The sequence below is a fragment of the Erithacus rubecula genome, assembly GCF_903797595.1.
Source record: "Erithacus rubecula genome assembly, chromosome: 6".
Taxonomy (NCBI): domain Eukaryota; kingdom Metazoa; phylum Chordata; class Aves; order Passeriformes; family Muscicapidae; genus Erithacus; species Erithacus rubecula.
Genome location: NC_136688.1, coordinates 35,287,022 through 35,308,312, shown reverse-complemented (window position 1 = coordinate 35,308,312; position 21,291 = coordinate 35,287,022). Strand labels below are relative to the sequence as shown.

General features: G+C 42.3%; 1 protein-coding gene across 7 annotated transcripts in view; it reads right to left on the bottom strand.

Moving 5' to 3' along the window:
- NPAS3 (neuronal PAS domain protein 3) overlaps positions 1 to 12,651 on the bottom strand; it is a 582,446-nt gene extending 569,795 nt beyond the window's left edge. For 3 of the 7 annotated variants that reach the window (XM_079310218.1, XM_079310219.1, XM_079310220.1), the window contains exon 1: positions 7,835 to 8,380. In XM_079310218.1, coding sequence (XP_079166344.1) covers positions 7,835 to 7,884 — 50 coding nt within the window. In that variant the 5' untranslated portion in view covers positions 7,885 to 8,380. Of the gene's footprint in view, positions 1 to 7,834; positions 8,381 to 12,011; positions 12,340 to 12,384; positions 12,448 to 12,591 lie in introns of those variants that run through there. The other 4 variants (XM_079310221.1, XM_079310217.1, XM_079310215.1 and 1 more) reach the window with 3 other exon arrangements.
- Positions 12,652 to 21,291: the final 8,640 nt, after the last annotated feature.

Below are 21,291 nucleotides of genomic sequence, written 5' to 3'. Positions count from 1 at the left end.
CACTTTGGAGTATACATGTATATAAACCAGTGGAAAATCCTTGAAAGTTTCCTTCACAATTAGTAAGAAGCAGAATAAATATTGAAGAACTCTAATTTTGCTTTTCAGGTGAAGTATCTTTCCATTCTCTGTCAATTAAAACACACTTTTTCTCTTAATCACTTTGGGCTTTTTTCCTATTTTTTGAGCAAATTGAGCAAATATTGGAATATATGATAATTGCCAGAAGAAACAAATAAGTCATAAAAAGAACTTAAATATCTTTTTTTTTTTTTTTTGCAGTACTATCATAATAAACTTTTTTTTTAAATCACTCCTAAAGGAATTCTAAATCCAGAATCTAAATATTAGCTGCTCCTAAAGATAGACATTCAGTATGTTAAATAATCTGGAGGGAAAGTAAAGTAGATTTGCAATGTTTGCTACATCCTATGGTCTCCTGTTCTAGTTTTTGGAAGTGATTAAAAAAAATTTAACTACTACACTTAAAAATCATGGAATATCAGTTTCAAAACTATAGTTCTGTAGAGAAGCATTTTTCTTCCTATTAGAAAAAGGAATAAAAGGAAAGACAGCATCTTAGTTTGGAAATTTGAGTGTAAGTAGAGTGATATAAGAAACAGCATACATGTTTGAAAGATCTGGATCAGCTGTATCTTTTCTATCATGCTTCTCATCTGAAGTCTATTTTCTGTCACCTCCATTTATTTCCTGTTGTTTGTTAATCTGAAACAGTTGTTTAGCAAAAATAGATCTTGAATAAATATGGGCCTTCTGAAACCATATGTATCATTTATGTATAAAATATATGTTCTTGTTACAGAGCACAGCCTACAAACAGGAAACCTCACTATTAAAACTGAACATCCAATTAATTAAGATACTTTAGCAAACTACTTGGATTCTGCAAACAACTACTTGAGTACCATTTATCTAGCTCATTCAGCCAATGGAAAAATTACTGTACTTTTGATTTTTCACAAGAAAAGCAAGTTTTGTTGTAAAACTGAACAGCAGCTCAAAAAGAATAAATAGATAAATTAGTCCAAAGTTTTTGTTTCTCTTTTTATGTTAGTCTTCTGTTTGTTACTTAGCAAGAGAAAACAGGTTTGTTTTTTAAAATGCAGTTCTTTCTGAGAACCTCCTGTCCATACTGTTAGCAATTTATGCAAAGGTGAAGCAAACATGCCAATCCTACATCTAACTACAGTCAGACAAATAAACTCAGCTGCTTTTTTTTTTTCAACTGTGAAGGTTGAAGGATAAGTACCACTGGCAGCTATTCTCTTTCTTTTAATACTTTTTTTCCCTTTTTTAATCCTGCTGCCAGCACTGTACAGATTCAGTCACTCAGTTCTTTCTATTGACCTCAACCTTGACCTGTGAAAACTGCCCACTTACATTTTTTCCCACAAAATAATAAATTCTGCCTCCCACCATCTCTAAGAAAAAACCAGTTTTTTAACAAAAATTCTTCTAAAATTTTGAATACTATACTTTTGCTGAATGAATTACAGCTTTGCCACCTAACTCATATTAAGCTTAGGCTGTGAGTAAACTGATTGTAAATGTGAATTTGCACATGACTTTCACACATGACATTTAGGCAAGAGGAAAGAAAATCCACCACCCCCTCCAACATTCTAATATGTAAATATAGAATTCTGATATATAAATGTACAGTTTTGTGCCTAAATTTCAGCAAAACTGTAACCCCTTAGGATTTAATCCAAAATGACTGTTCAAAGAGTATTCATTATACAATAAAATTCAGTTTAAAACAATGTAATGTTTTAAGAGCCTGTCCTAAATTTCTGTTGGAGACAAAATTCCCAGGCAAGTATTTTAAAAGGAGCTTATAGGATTTAGGTGCCTATATTTCACTAAAATGTAGTATGTGTTGAATGCCTAAATCCAATAGGCTCTTCAGAAAATCCAAGCCCCTGGGACATTATCATAGATTACGTACATACATATTATTCAGGCTATATCCCCAAAGTTCACTATATACATATGTAAACCTAACATGCCTGCAGGTAATGGAACAGTACTTTTCCACTTAAATTATTTAACATAAGTGTTGAACTTCTATTATATATCAAGCTAACAGCTAATTTTAAATTGCAATCAAGCCATTCTCTGAAAGCACTTTATTTCAGTGGAGGTTTTGCCTGTAAAAGAAATGTAAATCCCTCTAATGAAGGCAGTGTAATCTTTGAATACACAGTCAAAATGGGGGCTGGAATTTTATTCCTAATGCTAACATTGACATCTTTTGCCACTTCTACTAGCTCTCAAAAATCTTTTGTGTGTAACTATCTCATCAGTAAAACATGTAGAACAGCGTTTTCAGACCTTTCGAAGCATGCTAAGCCAAATAAAGAAACATATCCACAGAAATACTCAGTATTAATACTAAAGTCTTCTTCAGACATTGGATGACATCAATGAGAAGTTCCCCAGAACAGACAAATGATATAACATGACAGAAAGTCCAAAATGCAACATACAAGAAAGGCTGGGAAAACAGCCTGTAAGAAAATCTTCAAAACTCTGCTTTCAATAATCCGTTTCAAATTCTTTCTCCCGTGTCACTTGTTCTTTAATGTGCCTGGCTCTCCCTGCATGCAGAGTGCCAGTAAGGGCTGGCATAACTCTCAGTATCTAGCTGCAGCAGGCTGAGATCAGGATCTCCTTGAGAATCACTCCGTTTTTACTTGACAGTCTCAAGACTTTCACATTTTACAATAACACACAGAGGCAAAGTTCACTACTCCTCCCCTCACTAAGTATATTTGTCATTGCGATCTCTCTGAGAAAAAATTCACATCTATTAAATTATATGTTAAAAATACTTTTATCCTTGCTTGTGATTCTCTGTAGTGTACTTTAATTGTGTACATAATTTCATTTGGGACTTTTCTAAAGATTAAGGTACAACTTGAACTCAATATTCTCCCGAAGACAGGGTCCAGTTCTGCCAAGTTAGAGACACAAATACTATCCTACCCTTACTGTACCTTCTTTGTCCTGTGTAATATACTTCTGTGGCATACAAAATTAACGAATATTTGTACTACTCAAAGTCCTGTCCAAATGAATGGCACAAGGGTCCTATTCATTTGACTAGGACTTTGTGTATTGCAAAACCACTGCTCGAGCTAGTCACAGAACAATGCTCCAGTCATATAAGACATGGCAGCAACTATTATATTCTTACTATGGCACATCTTCTTATGCAGAAAAATACAATATTATTACAAATTATCCTTATTATGCAAAGTCCTATTAAACAAAAAGTCGCACACCTCATTCGCACTAATGGGATTTGTATGTTAAAGATAACATGCAGTAGCCTTATAAATATTGCATAGAAAGAAATTCCCTCTTCTAAAAAAATGTAATTCTCTTGAAATGTATTTTCAAAACATTTCCTTTCATAGCCGTAAATCTTTGGCAGTTTCTTTAAAAAGAAAAAAAAGAAAAAAAAAAAAAAAAAAAAAACCACAACATTAAGCAAAGCAAACAAACCAAAGAAATGACTGGGGTGAAAATGCAGTCTTTGCTATGTACCTTAAAAATATCCTATATTAGGAACATATAAAAAAATTTCCAGGGTGACATCCTGCAGAACAAGTTTGTTTGGTTCATTTTAAAATATGCTACAACTATGCTGACGTGACTATGCTGAAAACACAAGATGAGGTGTTTTTACACCTGCAAGAGCTACTGCTGGTAATAATATAAAATTGATCTGATGGAATAAATGAACGTAAGGTCTATTCACATGAGATGAGACGAGATGAGATTTCAGGAAATGGTTTTGTAACAGTAAACAGTTACTTAATTGCTAACAAATGAACTTCTGCCACGTTGGTTAAATGGCTTCATTCTACTGACCTCAGAGAGAGAAGAATCATTCCAAAAATGTTAATAAAATGGTAATGGTTGATTTTAATTATCAGTATCAGTTATTCAAAATTCTTATCTTAGAATACATTTTCCAGTAAAGAGGGTATTACTATAAAGATCATTTTATGAAACAAAAAAAAAAAAAATGTAAACACTCATTATTTTTTAGGAAGTATGGTGATGAAACTAACACCTAGAATGTCAATTTTCAACAACTGTTTTACATCACTCTTGCAGTAAAATTCCCATCTGGGCTGGCAACTTGTGTGCCAAGTTTCAAACAAATGTGGTTTGAAATTGCCAGTATATTAGACTCTGAAATTCAAGTGAGAAGCTAATAAAAAGAGATGGGTACTGACAATAGGTCCTCATATTCTCTTAAAAATACCTATGACTCCAGGTGTTGTATTAATCTGTTTAAAAAATCCTCTAATTATTTGTAACTTACTTATAGCACAGTATTAGAATATAGTGCCATTAATTGTTAGAAAACAAGCTGGATATAGTTAGTAAGAAAACACAGTTGTGCTGTAAAGAATGTAAAAATGGTGCTGCAGAAAAAACCTTGTTATTCAGAATCCCATTAGTTACTGAAAATACCTAATATAAGTTTTGTTGATCAATACTCTCATGTAAGCTCTAAATAATGTATGATTCCAGTGGAGAAAAATGCAACAAATCAAATATGGTGGGAGAATGTTTCAAATTATGAAGAGTAGTATGACTGCTAATCCATAAATCAGAAATCAGAAAGATTGTTGTAATGTGGGAGGTCTCTATTTAATAAAGGTCATTATAACTCCTGGCTCTAGAGCTATAAGATCTAATATCCTCTCTGGTAGCTCTATGATATGCCCATGCATTACTGTTCTTGTTGACAGTCTGTTGCCTTGGAAATATTTCATTATTTCAGTTTTTCCATTTGTAGACCCTTGGCCTTGTGATATGAAGGCCACCCTATTTCATATTTTCGATTATCATTTAAGCAATCTTCTGGAGCTATTTATATAAAAGCAAGTGTTAGACAATGCATATCATCATTTATCACTGCTATGTTTAAGCTCATGCTCTAGAAAAAGTGCCAAAATAAAGGTTTTTTCTCTTTCTCTTTAAACCAATAGCACTCTACTATTATGATATGCTATACAAATCAATGCTGGCATATCATATGCATGACACTTCTGTCTATTTCAGTTTCTTGGGTGTATATCCACACACTTGAAAAAACTAAACTGTGCTGTAACTGTAAAATTTGCTAACAGTCACGGTTTAAAAGAAAATCAAACAATGTAATTGAGTAACTTTTCATATATCCTTTTAAGAACCTAAACAGATAAAAAAAGTTCAAAACTATTCAAGTGCCTGGCTACATCAGAGACTACTACTTTTTACATCTGTTTTGTAAGCACATTTTTTGCTTGAAAAAATGTAACAATATCTACCTAAACGCTTGCAGTAGTGAAGATTAAAAACAATGTACACAAAGTTAATTTAGAGGATACTTAATCTCGATAACTGTTTTACAGGAGCAGTAGCTAAGAGACAGCAAAACCCCTTCAGTAAGTGATGAGCTCCTGTATTTCCAATATCTTGGTTCACAGATGAAAGGTTGTGTACAAAGACAGTTAAAACAGTTACACGCAAGACTTCACGAGCACATTACACAACTTTTAATAAAATGTATATCAGTATCTGTTCATTGAAGCACTGATCCATTTTCTCCAAAACTTTTAAGGAATAAACAGACTGCCGTTATTTTCGCTACAAAAAATGTCATCGACTTCTACATGCAATACTTATACCTAAACTATCCAGAGCACTGGACAGAGTGACAACAAAGTGAAACCTAAGGGCAAAAAACAACTTCTTGGACACTAGGCCAAGTTTGTGGCTATTAGTGTCCTAGGAATTTAGACTGCCTTTTTCCTCTGAAATGATTACACCTCCCACTCCCTACAGGGAAAAACTACTCCGATCCAACCTTTAAAATGACAGCATCAGAGCTGAACAAGAAGATGCTATTAAAGGGCATTAAATTAAATACAGTATATCCTCCTACAACTTCAATCAGAATTTCAGACCAAGTGTTATTTAGTTCAGCTCTCAAGTGGAGCAGAATAACAAATCGTGCACTTTGATTTACCTTCTCCGAATGCCAAATGGAGACAGGTGATAAAGAAAGCACTCATGCACAGGCTATGAAGTTTCCCCTAGAAATTAATTCTATCTTCAAGATTCCTATCTCAGAGAAATTCCCAAAATGGCACACAAATATGCTTCTGCTGGAGAGATTACTGAAGCTATCCTGGCAAATACACTTAGCACTAATATAGTAACATTCTCAGAAAGAAGGAAGCGGAATTGTTTGTTGGGGGGTGACAGGACTTATTCATATTAATTGTTTTTCCAACAAAGAACTCTGCAGGAGAAAAACCTGCTGTTTTAAGTGTTATTAACACAGTTGAAACACCTTTGCAGCCACTGGAATGAAATTTTTTTAAAAAATGTTTATAGTTGAAAATGAAAATCTGTAGTTAAGTCATTGACATCTAAGGGTGCAGTGTTTTCCCATTACGTGTATCTACTAATTTTGCTGTATCAATACAGCCTTGTCAAAGTGCAACAGTTAACACTAATGCATCTAAGACAAGCACACTAACACTTCACTGGTGGATATGAGATGTACGGGTTTTTTATACTGCCCAGCTTGATTTGTTAGGAAAAATGGCACAGCTACTTAGACAAAATTGGTGGGGTTTGGAAGTTGCACTAGAAACGCTGATCATTCTAAAACATGCAAGTATGAAATTAAGGCTGAAGTACTTTTGTTTAAATATTTTTCAGACTTATTTGTGCTGCGAAATATAAACCGAGTAACACAGGATCCAGCTACTTTTAAAGGCTGTCTAAATGTTAATTTCCATTTTTCCAACTAACCAGGAACCTTCCTCACCCCTCACACTCAAGTTCACTTGTAACGCTAAAGGGGGCGGGAGAGAAAGAGCCCACCCCAAACCCTCTGGCCGCTCTTCTTCTGGGCATATATCTCGTCGCAGTGTAGCAACGGAGCTTTGAATACTTTTGTAAGAATCACAAAGTAACATCACATGAACTTGTACTCTTGTCTCCTACCAGTCACTTCTAGAAAGATTCACTTTACTAGAACAAATCCGCTACGGGCAATTCGTGTCACCAGCAGAGCACATTAATCACAAGCACTCTCTCCCAACAAAAGTGCATGGGGCAGGCGGCGGGCCGGGAACCAGGCGGGGGGGCAGCGCGGTCACCCCCGCCTCCCTGCGCGCCCCGCGCCGCCTCCCGCCCGCCCGCCCGCGCTGCGCTCTGCCCGCCCGGGGGGCGCGGGCACGGCGGGGCAGGGCGGGGGCGGCCCGGGCACCCCCCGCTCCGGCCTAGCCGCACTTGAACCGCACCGCGGGCCGGCCCCTCCGCCCCGAACGTGGGCCTGGCGCGGCGCCCCAGGGCCGCCGAGCGGCGGGGCCGCCGGGGGGGCCTCCCGCCGCCGCGCACACCAACGCGCACACACACACACACAGGCACACACACGCACACACCCGCTCCACAACGCGCCCCGCCGAGCACCGGCACCGGCTGCCGCGGCGCTGCGGCCACCGGAGCGGGGCCGCTGCTGCGCGGCTGGTTCTGACTGCGTGCGTGAGTGTGAGTGTGTGCATGAGTGCGAGTGTGAGTGTGTGCGGCTGGCGGTGCGCACTAGGAGGAACTCACGGCGCCCGGCTGTGCGAGCGGCGGTGCCGGCGGCAGGTCCCCCCACCCCGGCATGGCAGCAGCCCCGGCCCCCGGCGCCGGCGGCTCGGCCCGGCCCGGCGCTGCTGCGGCGGCTGCTGCTGCTGCTGCTGCTGCTGCTGCTGCTGCTGCTGCAGGTTCAATAAAGAGAAAGTGTTACCGTTCTCGCCTGGAAGGATCCTGCTGAAAGCTTGGCTTGGTGGGCGCCATCTTCCTGGGATTTTTTTTTTTTTTCTCCTCTCTCCCTTACTTTTCCCCCTCCTGATGTTGGTGTGTGTTGTGTGTCTAGCAGCAGCAGCGGCGGCAGCAATGGCCCCGGTTAGCCAGACAGGCTAAGGAAAAGTACTGAGGCCAAAGCATCGCGGGCTCCCACTCCTCCGCGCAGTCCTGGTGCAGGTTGCTTGCTCGCTTGCTTGCTAGCGCTGCTGCTGCCGCTGCCGCCGTCCATAAGCCGAGGAGCGGAGGGAGCCGGGGCCCCGCCGGCCCCAGAGACATGCCCAGCGCAGGCAGCGGCGGCGGCCGGCGGCGGCGGCGGGGAGAGCGAGCCGCGGCGCAGCCCCGGCGGGCAGCCCGGCCGCTGGCATCGCCCGGCAGGTGCGGCACACGCACACACACTCACACACACACACGCACGCACACGCACTCTCGCACACCCGCACACACACCCCCGCGCCCGCGGGCCGGGCTACGCGGGGTGCCGGGCCATCGGGCTGGCGGGGCGGGGGCGGGGGAGGGAAGGAGGGGTGTCAGGGATCTCCAGGCTTGACCGCTGTGAAAGTATTTCTGGGCATTTTCCAGCTGCTTTCCCAGCTCCGCTCCCGCTCTGCGTGCAGGGGACACAGCCTCTGCTGCCGGCGCAACAACGCCACTCAGTTGCAGTTTCGCACACTTTTCTTCCTCTGGAGTCTGGGCTCCAGCAGGGAAGAGGAGCAGAGGGAGCCAGGGCTCTTCAACTCCGCGGGCGCAGAAGCGCGGCGGGATCACGCCGGGCACAGGCAGCGTGTCTCCCGTGGGCTTCCACGGTGGAGGACGGGCTCGGGGGGGAGCCGCGGGCCGGGGGATGCGGGGGCCCTGCGGCCCACGGGCCGTACGCGGGTGTGCCCGCACGGGCCGGGCCGGGGGAAACCCGCGCATCCCCCGGCCACCTCCGGGAACGCGCCCGCCCGCCCTGAGAGCGGGCATCGGGTGCTAGAGAGATAAAAAGGGATAATGCTTGAAATGTGAACTTAGAGTGATGACCCGCTTTGTTGGCAAAGGGTGTAGCACTTCACGCGGTTTTATTGCAGATTATGAAACTAATCACGGAGTAGAGGAGCGGGGAAAAGAAACCGCTACCTTAATCGTTCCTTCCAGGACACCGCGAAAACCCAAGCGCTGCTAGCCCCTATAGAAGAAATCACTCGCTCGCTAAAAGCTTTTCATCTCCAAGGTAACTTTGTGGCTGTTCTGCTGCTCCCTTGGAAGTACAGCTGCCCGGGCCTGATCCTGCTCCCTGGGAAAATCCAATGGGCTTCCCTGAGTAAAGGGTCAAGCCCCGCAGGTCGGCCGCCCTTATCCACCAGAAACGTTTCCGCGTCTACTCCAAAAGTTGTTTTTTTGGGGGGGAGGGGAGGAGACTGGGGGCCAAGAGCGTGTGCGAGCCGCAGGGCAGAGCCAAGGGGAAGAAGTTAGCAAAGCACCTGGAAGTTTGGCTGCGGGGCGCCCTCCGCACACGGGGGACCGAAAGATTTCTTCCCGCAGGAGGCAACGGGGCCGGCGTAACTTGGCGCGGGCGGCCCGGGCTGGGGACACGGGCGGGAGGGTGGCCCGGGCTGGGGACACGGGCGGGAGGGTGGCCCGGGCTGGCGACACGGGCGGAGGGTGGCCCGGGCTGGGGACACGGGCGGGAGGATGGCCCGGGCTGGGGACACCGGCGGGAGGGTGGCCCGGGCTGGGGACACGGGCGGGAGGGTGGCCCGGGCTGGGAACACCGGCGGAGGGTGGCCCGGGCTGGGGACACCGGCGGAGGGTGGCCCGGGCTGGGGACACGGGCGGGAGGGTGGCCCGGGCTGGGGACACCGGCGGAGGGTGGCCCGGGCTGGGAACACCGGCGGGAGGGTGGCCCGGGCTGGGGACACCGGCGGGAGGGTGGCCCGGGCTGGGGACACGGGCGGGAGGGTGGCCCGGGCTGGGAACACCGGCGGGAGGGTGGCCCGGGCTGGGGACACGGGCGCGCTCCGGGGGCGCGGAGCGAGGCGGCACCAAGGGCTGCAGGGGGGGCTGCCTGCAGAGCAGCAGATGCCGCTCCCGGCCGGCAGTCCGGTTTCCTCGCCTCCGAAATGAAAAAAAAAAAAAAAATGTTAACAGGTGTCTCCTCCGCTGTGGCAACAGAGTAAGGAGATGTCGTGTCTGCCGTATTTTAAGCGTTTTGAGAAAGCAGGGAGAAAAATCGTTCGACTTAAAGCACGCTGTTTCATCCATAATATATAGTAAAAATTTGGAAGTGCATAAATGTTTCCCCTTGTAGGTTAGTGTGCGAGACATCCAGGCTGGTCTGGATTCCTAGTAGTAAAAGTACTTGAATATCTATTAAGCACTATTTGGATTAGAGGTGTTAGTAGTTTGTCAGAGAAGTATTGCTTTTATAACTTCTTCCTGATTACAGACTGATAGAACCAAACTATTAAATGCGAAGTACTAAAAAAATTGTATGCTGCCTTGTCTACATAATTCTGTTTAACTTAAAGTCTCCAGAGGTCTCTTTCATTTGTCTAAAAGCCAATCTGACATTTCTGACCCTTGACTTCCCCACTTCACAGACTAAACTATTGTGATTGCTGCCTGTACTTCCTCGTTAAAGTGTCCGTCAGTTTCCATTGTAATTTAAATATTTTATAAGTGACAAAAATAATACAGAAACCATAAAAAGAAATAAACTTTAATCCATTCTTTATGTCCCACATTCAAGATTTTTTAAATTTTTTTTTCTTAGTATATGAAGGATAGGTGTATTTACTTGAGCAAAAACAAGACTCCTGCTTAGTTTCAAATGTTTCTTAGCTAAGAACGTCCTTAGGTATCATCAGAGCTTATTTCAGGAGTATCACCTCCCTATTAACTCTCAGTTGATAAAGCCTACAAAAGTTACCATCAAACGTTTTCTATCACAGGCATTAAAACTATGAAAAGCAACACAAAAGTTGCTGAGCGACAGAGCAGGCACCGGTCAGTTATCTAAATCTGGCTCCTAAATCAAGTAAGTTTGAAATATTATTCTAAAACTTTTTTTTTTCTTTTACATCATAGAGATGTTTAGTTTGGACATTTGAGATTATAGAGCGTTTTTCTCGGTATTTAATGTAATGCAATAGTGGAAAGCAAGATACTCGGGACAGTGCCCTTTTTATTGCATTTAGAGAAATGTGAACGTTTTGTTCCGATTTCAGATCTGTTGTCATCTACTTTTTTTTTTCAAGATTCGGCTTCGGGTATATAAAGCAAGCTAACAGATTCAGACTTCTGGTTTAGAAACATAAAAAAAAAAGTCAGGTAATTAATTAGGCTTCATGTTAGTATCAGCATATATCAATGAATTGTTAGGGCAAATGGGGAACGTCTTTAAACTTCATTATGACTTACTGCCAACTTTCTACACTTTGCTTCCTAAAGACGCTCTCTGTGAATTTCCTGCATTTGCATTAGAATGCATTTAAGATGAAAAAAATAACAGTGCTGAGTATACTTAGGGTTTCGGCTATGTTTCCCTGTAGTAACAGGTGACATGCTAAAACTGTTAAAACTACAATGTGGAATTGCAAGTGTGCAACCCCAAGTGAAAATTGTTCTCATTCTTGGTTGAAAGAAAATTATCAATCAGCATACCATGATCAATTATCCCCCTGGCTGCCACACACTGGGATTTGCACAAGGCATTGACATTGAGAAATTCCTCTTTAGAAAGGATGAGCGGACGGGATCCCAAACTTTGCAGCAGCCGAGCTAAGATGCCGGGGTCTCACTTTTTTTTTCTTTTCTTTTTTTTTTTTTCTATTGTTGTTTTACAGCTCATCCAAGACAAAACTAGGAGATTGTGTTTACTTCTCAGTGCATTTTAAAAGATGCTGTATTAAAAAAAAAAAAAAAAAAAAAAAAAAAAAAGAAATTAAAAAAAAAAAAAAAAACCTAAAAACACCCTCCCCTCCAAACAAGCTCTCCCCCCCCGCCACCACCACCAACAGAAAGGAGAGATCAAAAAAAAAAAAAAAAAAAAGGAAAACAAAGAAACACAAAAGCACAAAGAAAAAGCAAGTGAGGGAGCCTCAAGAAGAGCCGCACACGCTGTGGCAGTCGGTGCTCACCGTTGTTGGTAGGAGGTGATGCCCTGGACGTTTTGCGGGTTGCCGTTGGCCGCGGCGCCGGCTCGCCCCATGCCCGGCGCCGCCGGCACCCCCCCGGCCGCCCCGCCGGCCGCCGCCGCCGTCACCTGCACGCTGAAATCCGGGAAGATCCTGATCATCCCCGCGGCTCAGCACCCGGCGAGTGTCGGCGAAGAGGTGCAGCAGCAGCGACTCTCCCTCCGGCGGCTGCAGCAGCAGAGCCAGGCACACTGCAATCCCATTAGTGAGTGGCGGCCACTGTGAGTGAGGACGGGCGCTTTGATGTGAGCGGCTGGGCTGAGATTGAGGAGTTTGGGGGGGCTAGGGGTAAAGGGAGGGGGGGAAAAGAATTTACCGAATTGCAAACATGCAACGCGTGAAGGTTTGGGAAGCAAAGTGGAATATCAGAGCTACCCCCCCCCCACCCCCCCAAAAAAAAAAAAAAAAAAAAAAAAAAAGAAAAAAAGAAAAAGAAGGTATGTCTAATACTAGTGGAGCTGTAGATATAGGAGAAAAATCCAGTCTGAGGAGGGACGGGGAGGAGAGAGGGGGGCGCAATTACTTTAGCGGTGCAGTGAAAATGATGAGCAGCAAATGTTGCCTTTTTCCCTCCTCCTTCTCGTCTCTCCACCCCCCACCCTCCACCCAAAATGCAAGTCTTAGAGGATTTCTCTGTCTCAATGAAGTAATAATAAAGGCGGCTGACCACAGTCTGGGCTAGCGCCAACTGTGCGGGGGGGTCGGGGGGGTGGGAAGGCGGGGGGGAAGGGGAGGAATATCCCTGCTCCCAGAGTCCTGAGGAGAAGAGGAAGAGTGGAGGATTGTTGCAGCGCAAGTTCTCGCTCTTGGTAACTTGCTTTTGCTCTCCTAGAGGCACCCCGCAGCCCCCCTCCGTCTCTTTTCTTTCTCTCTGTGAAGGGACGGTTTTCACAAGCGAGGAAATGCGCCGCTTTTGTGCAAAGGCAGAGTTTGTTCCTTATTCTAGGGAGCTGACTCTCCTCCCCTCCTAGTGTGCAGCAATGTTATTGCGAGTCAAACTTGTAAGGTGTGTGCTGTCTGTGCACGCACTGATCCCTGCTGCTGCCTCAACATATCAATTATGGGACGGAGCGCAGCGCGGAGCCGCTGGCAGAGCTCCCTGCGGGCGCGGCGCGCACCGCACCGCCAGCGGGCGGAGGGGCCCGGCCTGCGCGGCGCCTTTGTGCCGCCCGGGGCTGCGGCTCTGCCTCGCCACCTCCGCCCCGCGCTCATCCCCGGGCGCGGCGCTGCGCGGCTCCCCCATCGCCCCCGGTCCGCAGGGCCATCGCCCCGGGTCCCCGGGCCATCAAACCAGATCCCCGGGCCATCGCACCAGATGCCCGGGCCGCGGCGCTGCGCGGGAGGGAAGCGCGGAAAGTTGGGCGTTAGCGCGGGATCGGCCGCGGAGCCGCCTCGGTTTTGCCCAGGTGGCTGCCTGGCCTTGCTTCGGCCCTGGGGTGGGCGACCGCGGCGGAGGGGACACCCGGCTGAGAGCGGGTGGAGACCCGAGCCCTCCTCGCCATGGTGCACGGCCAGTGCCGATCCCTCCCCCCGCAGCGGCAGGCGAGGATCCCGTCCCGGAGGGAGCAGAGCGGCTGTGCCCAGGCAGAGGCAGCAGGGGAACGGCAGAAAAACTCCCTCCTGCAGAAGGGTCCCACCAGATCGCCTCGCTTCTGGGGGCGCCTCTGAACCCACGGACCTGGAGCCCCGAGCTGCTGATGGCTAGAGCCAAAGCGTGGTGCTTGTGGAGAGCTGGACTCTTCGCCAGCCCAGAGAGTGCCCAGCTAGGACAGAAAGTAGCACGCTGCGTTAGTGCACCTTACACAAACAGCAGCCGTGCTGCTAACTCGATTGTGAGGAAACCGAGGCTCACGCCGAGAGGAGCTGCATGGGACAGAACACAGGTAGTAGCACTCCAGACGATGTGTGGTGTTGAAAAGGCTGTGGCAGCATCTCAGAAGCGGGCAGAGGTCCCAGGCTGTTCCCTCGCTCCAAAGGCGTTGTAACCTTTGCTTCCATGAATCAAAGCAGTCACCTGGGCCAGTCTCCCCTTTTCCCTGCAACTGTGTGCCTTTTGGAGAAAAAGCTTGGCTTCAAAGCCAAGCATACAAAAACATCCTCTTATCTTGACTTTTCTTCCCGTTGCTGTTTCAAAGCAAATTAAGACACACCAACTTTATGTTAAAACAGAGACTGCATTCAAATCCTTTGTATTAAATAGCATCTGTGTTTGCATTCTGTTTTAATACAAAATGCTTTGGATTGCGGCTAATACCAGGAGATATGAAACTGGTTAGTCCCCACATGTTGCACATAAAAAGAATTCATAATGAGCATCTGTGGGATGTGGAATGGATCCCATGAGTTAGCTGAAGACCTCATAACGTAAGAGCTGAGAAGCCTAAGTGAATTATGACTCTCTTTCCTCGCAAGTAGGATTAATTTTCTATCCCACTTATATTCATTATCTATCCTGTTTATACTATAGGGACATCAATTGTTTGAGTGTTAAATATGAAGACTTTACAGAAACGTGTAGGTTAGATAGCTTGCAGAGAAGAGGGGGGTTGTTATTACTAGGAAAACTGTTATTCAAACTCCATGTTTAAAGACCAATATTAGATAAAGCTACTCACTTTTTTTAAAGGATTGCAAATTCTGTGCCTTTCTCCTACAACAAATTTAAAATGTAAGGTTTACAAAGTACTCTCCATCTGCCTGTGGCCGTCCCAGTGATGTCAATAGGAATTTTGCATGCAGATGAAGGCCCCTATATGGCCTTTAGAGAGCAGGTCAATAAATGGCTGGAGGAATAATTAAAGACTTCTGAGCTGCTCCTTTCCTTTTTCTTACATTATAGTACAAGACTGGCATGAATATAGGCTGGGCTACCACTCTAATTGGCTATGGAATAACACTGAAAGGAATTTAAATGTGGGCAGTAGCCATTTTCCAAATGATCACTCCATTACAGTAGTTTTGTCTGTCAATGTATGGCCAGGCAGTAGAGTGGATGTAATCATGTCGAAGTCCCCATCCATTGATTGTCACTCTTTGCTCCACAGTGGCAACTCTAAGCAGATTTTCACGTTTCAAAGAGACAGCCAGGATGGAGAGCCTGCCTTTAGCCAGGCTTGCTTCAGCTTAGTCTTGAAAGTCATTGCTTTTCATCCGTGTAGGCAGAACCATGATCTCTTGATATTTAATAAGATCTTTTATGAGTATTGATTAATATCTTAAGTCTTAATGTGGCTAAAAGTTCAGTCTTGATAACTTCACTTGCACGAGTAGACCCACTAAGTCACTGGAAGTATTGGCAAATAGTTTTGTATGTCAGAAGACAAGCAGGATTCAAAGGTAGGTTTGTGAATGTCTAGAATACTGTAGCATTTTCTTTGCTTTAGCTCTTAAAATATGCCAAATAAAAAACATTACCTCATATTTGAAGAAAAGTTCATTTTGATTCTTTATATCTTTTCTCCCCCCAAAATTAATCACAATGGTAAAATCCAGTAGGAATTTCTGAGACTTCTTTTATGCACTGATGAAAATATCCATCATCAAGTTTATACTCTGTGCCATATTAAATAGTGTGGACCCAATTTGCCACATAATTCACCAATGCTACAACATACCATAATGGATTTAACTTAATTTACTGCAGTGTGGTAGCATAGATGAGATGAGAATAAACCCCAATATTTTTAATTTACTTTATATCTCATTTTGGTCAAATTATTGACAGCTTCTGGTGTTTGAGTGGCATAGTTTTGTCTCAATACCATATACTATTGCATGATATTCTGCAAGTTGCTTTAGTATTGATTAAGAAAGAAATATTTTAATGGAGTACTGCTGTTTCTAACTATGTGCAGTAGACCTTCCTCTCAGGCAAAAACATAGCAAAAATAAAAATTAAAAGCACATGACAATATGTAATACAATAACATTTAATATTTATGCCTTTCATATACCTCTCTATCACAATTATATATTATATCTTTATTCGCATTGTCAGTGTACTACTGTTCCTTTCACAGGTGAAAAAAATATCTCTTCTCTGGAAATTCATTTCCATTTACTTAAAGTTAAATGGTTTGACTTTGAATTTTCATTATCTGCTGTTGGAAGGAGCCTGTGACAGGTATGAGAGAGAATGCTACAAAGCTTCATTGTATCATCTAATTTTTGCTTCACTTTAGTCAGATATCATTTAGGTAGAGAGTAAAATAGTATACATAGAATAGGATAAGATAGAACAAAACAGAACAGAAATAAAATGAAAATAGGATATATAATGAATTACAGTCAAAAAATGCCTTTATCTTGAAGTGATTTTTTTTTTTTTTAGTTATACTGATTCCTCACTAGTGAGAAAATTGAACTAATTTTATATAAAAGGAATATGTCATAACAGGATATGGCATTTATCTTCCTGAGATAGGGGTGACCTCATCATTCACAAGTGGTGTAGCTATGAATGAGTAATCAGCCTCCCCACCCATTAAGTGTAGATAAAGTCCACATCTTCTGTCTAAGTATTAAATATTCGATTTATTATTTTACAACTCACCATCTCTACAAGTGTTCACTGGCTGATGCTTCGGTTGCTGCTGCCAGTATGTATCGTCAGTGGGAAGCAGAAAAAGCTCCTCAAAAGGTGCCCTGTATAATAGAGAATGAAAGATGAGAAGGAAAATGAAAATAACGGATGAGAAGAAAACAAGAGAAAATGGACCTGCAGGAAAAAAAATATATAGGCAGAACAGGGATAAAGAAATTCTTTAACTGACCTATACTTTTGTTGTCTGTAATATTCCAAGAGCTTTATAACATACAAGCAGTGAAAATATTTTTCATATTAATACCTCACATATATCAGCTACCTCCTATCTCAAGTTATATTGCTCAAGTTATTCCCAGAGGAATTTATATATGTATAATGTGAGAGAAATATATAGTTAGGAAAAAATTCCTTTTTACTATTTATCAGCAGTGCGCATTAGGGAAGAGCCACAGTTAAAAAAATACAGTTTATTTCTAGAACTATATAAGATAACATAATTTTCTCTTTCAAATGATGTCACGTGCCGCATTTTGTTTTCATTCCTTGGTAAAATCAACCAGTGCAGTTTAAAGAAAATATTCTGAATTTAATTTTAAATCCAAAAGAACTGGCTGTTCATCTGTTTAGAAGAAAAAGCTCTAAATAGAACATGAAGTCAGGAAAAAGACTATTACAACTTAAATGAAAGTAGCCAACTATTTTCCATCTTCACCATTCCTTGACATGCACTCATGGTTGGAAGGAGGGAAATGTCTCTTCTGAAAGGTTTCACTTGGACTGAAGGGCAAGTTTAAGGTAGCCCCTTCCCCCCTGTAATAAAAAAAAAAAAAAAAAAAAAAAAATCAGGCATAGAGTAAGATAGAAGGAAAGTGCCTGGGGAGCATAGCATCACTATAGAAATCATAAAAGATGTATAAGGACATCAGTGGAAGAAGTAGAGAACTATTATCAGCAGCCCTCCAGGGCGCTCCCGGTGTCTCAGCGATCAGCGCACTGCACTGCCCGTGGGAAAACACAGGCAGGGCTGGGGCTGATCCTGGCACCTCACCCTTTGGTGCTGGCAGCTGAGAGCCCTGTGAGCACAGGGCAAAGACTGGTACATTGCTCACACCCAAAAGCATGTACCTAGGCTGTGCTTTGACCTGTCTTCCCCATCATCAGCTTTTTGTGTTTTACTCTCTGTGTGAAAGCAAAGGAGAACCTCTGGCCCACCATGTAATGACAAAGAACAGCTCATCTTCCAAGGCTGGAGCATCAGTGCTAAAGTCAATTTTTCATATGTTGTATACTTTGCTTTAGCCCTAAATTTTAGTGAATGAGTTATCTCTTAGCACCAGAGGTTTTCTGCAGTGTTGATCACCCACAAATTTTCTAGCATCCTGAGCAAATTGAGAGGTACCCTGCTCGTTTTTTTCAGACTCTACCTGTTCTGTAGATCTGTGATGTTCCTCCAGGCAGTTTTAGCACCTATGTTTTCATTTCTCATGTGTTCAAGATCAGTCTTATGCCTCCAAAGTAATCTGCTGCTTCACTTATATCAAATAAGGGCTATGGAGACCATAACTAAATTTTGCTGCTTCTGCCTCCCCAAAAACCCCATTCATGCCACACAGCCTGATAAGAAACCTTATTTGAAAAACTGGAAAAACAAATCAAGTAGGTGTTTTTTATCTCTGGGGCTTCTAAGAAATGCCATCATATTATCCTGTGTTCTCACCACATTCTGATTTTTGGTCCCGTTCATCCATAAGATAAGTGAAACTTTAAAAAAAATGTGGCTTGTCAACACACTTTTTTCTTTCATTTATATATTTACATTTATTTGTAGCTTCTGTCAGTGGTCCTAAACAGAATAATTTGTAGAAGCACCTGTGTGTCCTGGAAAGGCAGGATCAACAGTCAGCTCAAGGTTTTTGACTGCTGTTAGAGGAGGATTCTTACTCTTTCCCTTACTAAGTGGTCAGTCTCTTCTTATTCAGAAGGAATGGAAACCAAACTCTCTTCTTACTCCTAATTACTGATTAACAAATCCAAGTGACAGCAAAAAAGGCAGTGTTCTTTTTCTCAGAGCCCTTTCAGGCAAGCCTGGCTCAGCCCAGCTCAGCCTTTCTGCTTTGGTGAGGCCGTCAGTGCTCTGCTGAGTCATGCAGCAGCAAACACTGAACAGAAATATTCCCATGCCTGAGTCTTATCTCCTGGTGTCCAAATTGCATCCAGTGTAGTTTAAAGCTGTCCTCAAAGACATGCTTCTCCATAGCTGTGTGCTGGGCCTTTTTCTGTTTTATTACAGTGTTATTTTTCCATTCCTTGAAGACAGCACATTGTGTTCCCATGTAGCAGTCCCAGGTGGGCAGCCACACACATCTGTGGCTCCACTAACAGTTTCTGAAACTTCAAGCATACATAAGAATCATTAAAAAATACTTTGGTCTTAGTGTTTTTCCAAAAATAATTCAAACTTATAAGGATATATATATATATATATATATATATATATATATATATATATATATATCTCAAAAACTTGAATGCAGGCTGGCCTGTCTAAAAATGCATCTTTGTCCAGGCATAGGAATCTCTAACAGAGTCCCATTCTTATTTATAACTATTTCTTATTCTGCAGTTTCAGTTCACCCTGTAAAGATGATTGTCCAAATTGTTTAGTTCATTTTTTCCTAAATTAAAATATCAAGCATACTGACATGTGATCTTCAAAATTTAAGCATGTATCAAATCCTACTCTTTCAATTTAAAATTTCTCTTGAGTTAAAACCAGCTAAACCTTCCTAGTATTTCTATATGGTCTACCACAAACCTTAAAGAGGGGGCTTTATTCCATTCAAAGGTAGACTTCCATCCACATTAGTTGCATTTCTATTGTTGCTATCCAGACTATAGTAACTACTGATAAGAACTACCAATAATACCTGCAGCACCCAAGAAGGGTCCTTACATTTCACACTTCAGATTTTTTTTGTTTGGGAACTTTAATTTTGACAAAACTGGACTGTTTATATTATCTTGGTTTTATATTTGTGAGTGGACAACATAGAAAACATCTTGGTCACTTTTCAGACTCAAACAAAATTAGGTATTGGCAATGTATTGGATGGAGTACTTCTGGATTCTCTAAAAGAAACAGATAGTGTGATTTTCTCATTGTTAATATATGTTTTAGGTATTACAGGATTAAGCCACTCTTCTCTTTTTTACACATTTGAGGCAACATGTATTTGGCTATAGAGTATCTATAATTTGGGTATATATTGATGTCTATTGGAAGAAAATTATAATTTTTCTTAGTTCAAAATCCATTAAAGAGGCTTTATTATAAGTTTTTTATTTTTCCCCCAATATGGGGCAAAATGTATTATACTAGGACCTCAATAGGACAGGTTGGTGAAAATTATTACTTGTTGATGTTATGGCCTATTTCTTCTCCATACAGAAGGAAAAGAAACAGGAATTCCTCCAGCAATCTTTTTTTTTTTTTTTTTAAATGTGTTCTTTATTTCAGCAAAAAACCTCCTACAGATTTTGAAGAGTATTTAATTTAATATAGGTGTGGCCTCTTTAGCATGGAACAAGAAGAAATATCAGTGTCCATACAAGTAGGTGTTATAACAACAGCAACAACATCTGCACAATGTCAGTTTATTTATAGTTGCTACATGTAATAATCACTATTTATTTCTTCCTTTGGCTGAACTAAATCAATATTTTTTTGCAAAGTAATTAAACCATATGGAGATAAAAGCTACCATACAGGTAGAAGTAAAATTTGAATATTTTCGTCATAAAGCAGTAATTAATCTAAGATTCAGATGCAGTCACTAATTCATTAAAAAGTTACTATTTGTGTTGAATAATGTTACTAACAGGCCATGCTATTTTCTGTGCTGTCAATTCAATAACAACTTGTGTATATGTCAATCAAGCACAGTTTTATCTAAAATATACTCTAATCTGTTACTCTTTCTTAGGCTGAACTTTTGGTTCTAATCAGTTTTAGTCAACTGTTTTCAGCTTATAAATAAATACAGGGGGTGAAAATCTACATAATAAAAAAGATATTATATGCAAAGAAGTCTTGAATTAATAAAATGACTAAAGCTGATATATCAAACACCTGAAGAAGGAGAAAAAAGGTTAAGATTTTTCTTGAACTCATTGTACACCTTACACTTTTTATGGTATGCATTAATAATACTTCAAAGTTTGCATATCTGAAGATAAGAAGAAGAGTGTTTCAGTTTAAATAGCAACAGTATTCTTAGCTTTCAGAATATTCTTATGAATCCTTGCTACTTCCACTAACATTGCTCTTTTACATTTGCTTTTTAGGTGAAGTCTGTGACTGGGAATAATGCAAAATAATTTGACTTTTGAGAGACTCTAAACTCTTCAAACCATTGTTATAACAGGTGATGCTTGACAGTGCCAATCATTCTGTCTTCCTTTTAGTTGTGAGTTCTGATATCAGTTGAAGACTGTGTACTTGCATTCATACAGTGCTGTTTGGTTTGTGGATCACATATCTCTGGAGTTCATTTATTTAATGTATGGACTTTAAAATATGTGCTGTCTTCACTGTTAGTTGGAAAGATTTTTAAAACCTGAAACAATATACCTTAATGCAACTTCCAAGGAAAACAAGCATTTGGGGGAAAAAAAAAG